The 7,496-nt window shown below is 74.6% G+C and overlaps 1 protein-coding gene across 1 annotated transcript; it reads right to left on the minus strand.

Moving 5' to 3' along the window:
- Window positions 1-262: 262 nt before the first annotated feature.
- On the minus strand, window positions 263-6,884 carry LOC131902123 (probable bifunctional dTTP/UTP pyrophosphatase/methyltransferase protein). Its single transcript, XM_059253156.1, has 11 exons — window positions 6,767-6,884; window positions 5,567-5,728; window positions 5,182-5,226; window positions 5,023-5,087; window positions 4,146-4,352; window positions 3,381-3,675; window positions 3,009-3,210; window positions 2,131-2,258; window positions 1,249-1,375; window positions 888-1,064; window positions 263-480 (listed from the first exon to the last, which is right to left on the minus strand). Exons 1-11 carry the CDS (start codon window positions 6,857-6,859, stop codon window positions 263-265), a joined length of 1,719 nt encoding a protein of 572 aa, XP_059109139.1. The 5' UTR covers window positions 6,860-6,884.
- Between the last annotated feature and the right edge of the window lie 612 nt (window positions 6,885-7,496).

Here is a 7,496-nt window from a genome sequence, read left to right on the forward strand (position 1 = left end):
CGGGACTTCCGGTTCCGACAGGAAGTGGCGCTGGGGGGGCTGTCAATCATGAGGGGAGAGACTACCACTTCCGTTTCTGACAGGAAGTGGCCCTGCGGGGCTGTCCATCACGCGGAGGGGGCACCGGGACTTCCGTGTGTGTGGGGGAAACCGAGTCCCCAGCCCCCGCCCCGCCCCGCGGACGCCGAGTGCCGGTTCCCGAGTCTTTATTTCCCCGGAGTCCCGACCCCGGGGTCACGGGGGTCACGGGGGGGTCGCGGGGTCAGGGGTCGCCGCGGGCGGCCAGCACGGAGGGCGGGAGCCTCCCCGGCGACGTCACGCGCACGTCCCGGAAGCCGAGGCGCCGCAGCCGGGCGCGGGGGCCGGGGTCGCTCCAGCGGGGGCCGCGGGCCCCGGGCGGGGTCGGGGGGTCGAAGGTCGACCCCAGCAGGCTCAGCGGCTGGCGCTGGGTGGGGCCCTCGGTCAGCAGGACGGCGCCGCCTGCGGGGGGCGGGGACAGGAAGTGAGGGGGCGGGACAGGAAGTGCGGGGGCGGGGACAGGAAGTGAGGGGCGGGGACAGGAAGTGAGGGGGCGGGGACAGGAAGTGAGGGGGCGGGGACAGGAAGTGAGGGGGCGGGGCCCGGGAGTGTGACCCCTGACCCCGCGCAGGACCCACCCCGACCTTCGACCCCTGAACCCAGCCCGAAGAGGAGATCTGACCCCTGACCTCTGACCCCAGCCACCCGGTCGATCCCCGGCCCCGGCCTTGAACTCTGACCCCTGACCCCACCTACGAGTCAGATCCAGGACTTTGACCTCCTTTGACCTCTGACCCCCCCGCCCCGACCCGACCTCTGAGCGTGATCTGTGACCTCTGACCCCACCCCGACCCCCCGACCCCACGCACCGGGCGCCAGGGCGGCCGCCACCCTCCGCAGCAGGTCGTCGAGGTCGCGCTCGGCCCAGGCCAGGCCGCCCAGGACGTAGAGGTCGGCGGGCGGCAGGGGGTCGCGGGCGGGGTCGCCCACGGGGGTCACGTGCGCCTGCGGGGTCGCCCGGGCCAGGCGCAGGGCCAGCGAGCCGCCTGCCGGGGGGGGGCGGTGACGTCACCGGGTGACCTCTGACCCCTGACCTGACCCCTGGCCCATGACCCCGGACCTGACCCCCGACCCCGGACCTGACCTCCGACCCTGCGACCCCTGACCCCGTGACCCCTGACCTCTAAACTGACCCCGCGACCCCCGACCCCGGGTCCGTCCGCCACGCACCCCCCACCTGCGCGATGGCCCGGTAGCGCCCGAGGTCGAAGGTCGCCAGCACCTCGTCCGCCATCAGCGCCTCCAGCTCCAGCTCCGCGGCGTCGGCGTCGGCCTGGGACCCGGGGCTGCGGGGGCGCTGGGGGCGGGGTCGGCGGGGTCAGCGGGGGTCACGGGGTCGGCGGGGGTCAGTGGGGTCAGCGGGGGTCAGCGGGAGGCCCCACCCACCCCAGGGGTCACGGGAGGACAGGAAGTGGGTCATGGGGCGAGGGAAGTGAGGGTTGGGGGTCAGAGGTCGACAGGAAGTTGGTTTCTGGGCTCACGGGGAGACAGGAAGTTGGAAACAGAGGTCACAGCTCGACAGGAAGTCAAGTTCTGGGGTCACGGGTCAAGAGGAAGTTGGGATATGGGGTCACGGGGAGACAGGAAGTGCGGGTCAGGGTCACAGTCAGAGTCAAGGGAAGACAGGAAGTTGGGGTCACGGGTCACGGCACAACAGGAAGTTGGAAATAGAGATCATGGGGCAACAGGAAGTGAAGTTCTGGGGTCACAGGTTGAGTGGAAATCGGGATCTTGGGTCATGGGGTGACAGGAAGTGTGGGTCAGGGTCACGGGAAGACAGGAAGTTGGAAACAGAGGTCACAGGACAACAGGAAATGAAGTCTGTGGTCACAGGAGGACAGGAAGTGGGGTCAAGAGTCACAGGAAGCTGGAAGCAGAGGTCACAGGTCACAGGAAGCGGGGTCACGGGTCACAGGAAGTGGGGTCACGGGTCACAGGAAGTGGGGTCGGGGTCACAGGAAGTGGGGTCGGGGTCACAGGAAGCGGCGGGGTCGGGGGTCACAGGTCACAGGAAGCGGGGTCGGGGTCACAGGAAGCGGGGTCGGGGGTCACCTGCGGGCCCCGCCCCAGCGCCCGCGCGTCCGCCCAGCCGCCCCGGTCCAGGCTCCGCACGTAGCCGCGCAGGGGCCGCGCGCTGTCCGCCCGCAGGTGACGCCGCGCCGCGGGGGCCGCCAGGAAGCCTGGGGGGCGGGGCCGGGCGTCAGGGAGGCCACGCCCACCGCTGAGGCCACGCCCACCCCTCCGTGCCCCGCCCACGCCCGCCGGGATCAAGGATTTCCCACAATGCACCGGGGTTTCCCACGGCCCCGCCCACTCCTGAGGCCCCACCCACACCCAGGAGGCCCCGCCCACTCCCAGGAGGCCCCACCCACACCCAGGAGTCCCCGCCCACGCCCAGGAGGCCCCGCCCACGCCCAGGAGGCCCCGCCCACGCCCAGGAGGCCCCGCCCATGCCCAGGAGGCCCCGCCCACGCCCAGGAGGCCCCGCCCACTCCCAGGAGTCCCCGCCCACGCCCAGGAGGCCCCGCCCACTTCCTGGATGCCCCGCCCACTCCCAGGAAGCCCCACCGACGCCCAGGAGGCCCCGCCCACTCCCAGGAGGCCCCACCGAGACCCAGGAGGCCCCGCCCACTCCCAGGAGGCCCCGCCCCACCCAGGAGGCCCCACCGAGACCCAGGAGGCCCCGCCCACTCCCAGGAGGCCCCACCCACACCCAGGAGGCCCCGCCCACGCCCAGGAGGCCCCGCCCACTCCCAGGAGTCCCCGCCCACTCCCAGGAGGCCCCGCCCATGCCCGCGGCGGAGGCCCCGCCCACTCCCAGGAGGCCCCGCCCACGCCCAGGAGGCCCCGCCCACGCCCAGGAGGCCCCACCGAGACCCAGGAGGCCCCGCCCACACCCAGGAGGCCCCACCCACACCCCCGTCACTCACCCCCGTCCGCCCGCTGCAGCAGCCCGAGCCCCACGCAGGCCTCCATCAGGCTCCCGACCCAGGCGGCCGGCGGCCCCGCCCCCTCCGGCTCCTCCCCCTCCGCCCAGGCCCCGCCCACCCGCGCCGCGACCTCGGCGACCCCGCGGGGCTCCGCGTCGCTCAGGAGGTCGAAGAGGCCCAGGCGGCAGGCGGCGAACAGGACCTGGGTGGGGGGAGGGCGGAGTCACAGGGGGTCACGGGGTCAGCGGGGGGCGTGGCCGGAAGTGGGCGGGCGGGGCCGGAGCCGGAAGTGGGCGGGGCCTCACCTGGGAGTCCTTGAACCCGTCGATGACCTCCAGGAGGCCGCGGGGGAACCCCGAGGGGGTCACGTACCACGCGGTGACCGCGCGGGGGGGGCGGGGCCTCGGGGGCGGGGCCATCGGACCCAGAAGCCCCGCCCACCACGTCCGCTGCAGCCCCGCCCCCGGGGATGACGTCACCGCCGGCGGCGGGGTCGCCGGGGGTCGCGGCGGGGTCGGGGGTCGCGGCACCGGGGTCGGGGAAGATGGCCGCCAGCTCCCGGCAGAAGCGGTTGAGCGGGAAGCCCGCGGCGTTGAGGACGTCGCCCTCCACGCGCTCCGCCAGCACCGCGCCCAGGCCCTGGATGCCGTAGGCGCCCGCCTTGTCCCTGGGGGGCGGGGGGTCGGGGTCACGGGGCGCGGGGTCACGGGGGGCGGCGGGGTCACAGGGTCGCCGCCCCGCCCACCCCTGCCTGACCCCGCCCCAACCCCCGGGATGCAAAGAAAACGGCGCGGAGGGCACTGAGTGTGGGGTTTTGAGGGTAATGTAGGAGCTCGACCGATGACGTCGATGGCCCGGGGGGGGGGCGGGGCGAGGGGTGTGCGGCCTCGCGGGTGGTGCAGGAGACTCCTGGTGACGTCATCGACTGCGCCCCGCCCTCCCATCACCATACGGGGCGGGAAAACGGTGCTGTGGGCGTGGAGTTTGGGGTTTTGTGGGTAATGTAGGAGTTCGATCGATGAGGTCGCTGCCCAGGGGGGCGGGGCGTGGGGTGTGGGGCTTTGCGGACCGCGCTGGAGCGCCCTCGGGTGACGTCAATGACCCCGCCCCCTACCCCCGCCCCCCCCCCGTGCTCACATGGGCTCCCCGGTGGCCACGTAGTCGCGCACGACGGCGTCCGACAGCGGCGAGAACGTGACGCGCGTCTCCTCCCAGAAGGTCCGCACTTCCGGGTCGCCGTCGGGGTCGCCGTCGGGGTCGCCGTCGGGGTCGTTGCCGCGGTCATGGCCGGGGTAGAGGGCGACGGCCACGCCCGTGATCACGCTGTGCTGGCGCCCGCTCAGCCTGGGGCGGGGCCGGCGGAGGGCGGGGTCGGGGGCGGGGTCAGGAGCGGGGTCAGCCGGAGCCGCGGGGTCATCGCGACCCCCAGGGGCCCCACCCACCAGCCAGGGCCCCGCCCACCAACCAGGGCCCCGCCCACCAGCGAGGGCCCCGCCCACAACCTCAAAGCCCCGCCCACCAGCCAGGGCCCCGCCCCATGTTCTGTTCACCGGGTCCTGAACACTCTCTGAGGCTCCGCCCACTCCTGGTGCAGGCTCCACCCACCTCTTTAGGTCCCGCCCAGTGTCTGGGGCTCCGCCCATTCCTGAGGCCCCGCCCACCCAGGAGTCCCAGCTCACTGAGGCCCCGCCCCCTATCTCAAGGCCCCGCCCACCACCCAAACCCTGCTTATCTACGAGGCTCCACCCCATCCCCGAAGCTCCGCCCCATCTCAGCCACGCCCACCACCCATGTCCCGCCCAAAGGCAAGAGCCCGCCCGCCCTGAGGCCCCGCCCACGCCCCGGGCCCCGCCCCCTCTCCGAGGCCCCTCCCCTCCCCAGGCTCCTCTCCCTCCCCGGAGGCCCCGCCCCCTCCCCGGAGGCCCCGCCCCCTCCCCGGAGGCCCCGCCCACCTCCCCGGAGGCCCCGCCCACCTCCCCGGAGGCCCCGCCCCCTCCCCCGAGGCCCCGCCCACCTCGTCAGCATCCAGACGGCGTCGTCCTCGTCCTTGGGCTTCCCCAGGATCAGCCCGTCCAGGACCTGGGGTGGGGCGGGGCCGCGTCAGGGGGCGGGGTCACCGCAGGGGGCGGGGCCACAGCGGGGGGCGGGGCCACAGCGGGGGGCGGGGCCTCACCACGATGGTGTCGGCGGCGATGACCATGAGCGGCTTCCGCAGGGCCTTGTGGGAAAAGGAGGGGGAGGGGGGGTGTGGGTCGGGGGCGGGGCCTGGGAGGGGCGGGGGCGGGGGCGGGGCCCGGGGCGGGGCGGGAACTAACGGATGATTGACAGTGGGCGGGACCCAAGCCTGACTGACAGGCGGGCGGATCCCAAGGAGCAAAAGTGGGCGGGGGTAAGGGATGAGTGACGGATGGGCGGGGATAAGGGATGAGTGACGGACGGGCGGGGATAAGGGATGAGTGACGGATGGGCGGGGATAAGGGATGAGTGACGGACGGGCGGGGGTAAGGGATGAGTGACGGATGGGCGGGACGGGAGGGCGGGGCCGGGGCGTGACTGACAGGCACCAGGCGCCGCAGCAGGCCCCGCCCCCGCCGCAGGCCCCGCCCCACGTCCAGCGCCTTCCCGCGCGCGGTCTCCACGGCGAAGTCGCGCGGGTTCCGGAAGTGGGCGGGGTCCAGGTCCTCGGGGTAGGAAGAGGGCGTGGCCTCGAAGGGCAGGCGCTGGGGGCGCGGCCGGGGTCAGACACGTCACTCACACCCCGGGCCCCGCCCACGCCCGTCACTCACTCCCCGGGCCCCGCCCACGCCCGTCACTCACACCCCGGGCCCCGCCCACGCCCGTCACTCACACCCCGGGCCCCGCCCACGCCCGTCACTCACACCCCGGGCCCCGCCCACGCCCGTCACTCACACCCCGGGCCCCGTCCACGCCCGTCACTCACACCCCGGGCCCCGCCCACGCCCACGCCCGTCACTCACACCCCGGGCCCCGCCCACGCCCACGCCCGTCACTCACACCCCGGGCCCCGCCTACGCCCGTCACTCACACCCCGGGCCCCGCCCGTCACTCACACCCCGGGCCCCGCCCACGCCCACGCCCGTCACTCACACCCCGGGCCCCGCCCACGCCCGTCACGCACGGCCCGGGCCCCGCCCACGCCCGTCACTCACACCCCGGGCCCCGCCCACGCCCGTCACTCACACCCCGGGCCCCGCCCACGCCCGTCACTCACACCCCGGGCCCCGTCCACGCCCGTCACTCACACCCCGGGCCCCGCCCCCGCCCGTCACTCACACCCCGGGCCCCGCCCACGCCCGTCACTCACACCCCGGGCCCCGTCCACGCCCGTCACTCACACCCCGGGCCCCGCCCACGCCCACGCCCGTCACTCACACCCCGGGCCCCGCCCACGCCCACGCCCGTCACTCACACCCCGGGCCCCGCCCACGCCCGTCACGCACGGCCCGGGCCCCGCCCACGCCCGTCGCTCCCCGGGCCCCGCCCCCGCCCGTCACTCACACCCCGGGCCCCGCCCCCGCCCGTCACTCACACCCCGGGCCCCGCCCCCGCCCGTCACTCACACCCCGGGCCCCGCCTACGCCCGTCACTCACACCCCGGGCCCCGCCCGTCACTCACACCCCGGGCCCCGCCCACGCCCACGCCCGTCACTCACACCCCGGGCCCCGCCCACGCCCGTCGCTCACACCCCGGGCCCCGCCCGTCACTCCCGGCCGCCCGGCCCCGCCCCGGAAGTCACCGTGAGGCCCAGGATGTCCCGCCTCCGCGGGGACGCGCTGCCCAGCACCACCCGCCAGCCGCGCAGACGCTCGGGCAGCGGGGTCAGCGCCATGGAGGACGGTCGGGGGCCACTTCCGGGTCACGTGGGGCCCCGTGACGTCCGTGACGTCGGCCCCGCCCCCCTGGGGGCGTCACGGCGCCGCGCGCGCGCGTCTCCCGATTCCCGGTTTCAACATGGCCGCCGCGGCTCCGCCCACTGATTGGCGTCCGCGGCCTCAGCGGCTCCGGGTGCCCGTTACCAAAATGGCCGCCGCGGCACCGGCCAGCACTGACGTCAGCGCCGCGCGCGTCTCCGCCCGCCGCGCGTTTTTAAAATGTCCGCCGCCGAGGCCCCGCCCACTAATGGCGTCACCAGGGCGCGCGTTTTCTCCTCGGAGTATTTTCCAAGATGGCCGCCGCGGCTTCGCCAGCCCCGTGACGTCGTTGCCGCTGCGACGCTGCGTTTTTTTGTTTTCTTTATAAGGTAAAATGGCTTAAGTAAAATGGCCGCCGCGGCCCCGCCCACTCGTGTCGCCACCGGCGCTCGCGAACCCGGCGCCTGTTTCTAAAATGGCCGCCGCGGCTCTGCCAGCCCCGTGACGTCGTCGCCGCTGCGACGTCTGTAATTTTATTTATTTTTTTCGTTTTAGTAAAATGGCCGCCGCGGCGCCGCCCGCTTGAGTCGTCACTAGGCTGGCGAAGCCGCGGCG

This window comes from Peromyscus eremicus, unplaced genomic scaffold, assembly GCF_949786415.1.
Source record: "Peromyscus eremicus unplaced genomic scaffold, PerEre_H2_v1 PerEre#2#unplaced_2541, whole genome shotgun sequence".
Taxonomy (NCBI): domain Eukaryota; kingdom Metazoa; phylum Chordata; class Mammalia; order Rodentia; family Cricetidae; genus Peromyscus; species Peromyscus eremicus.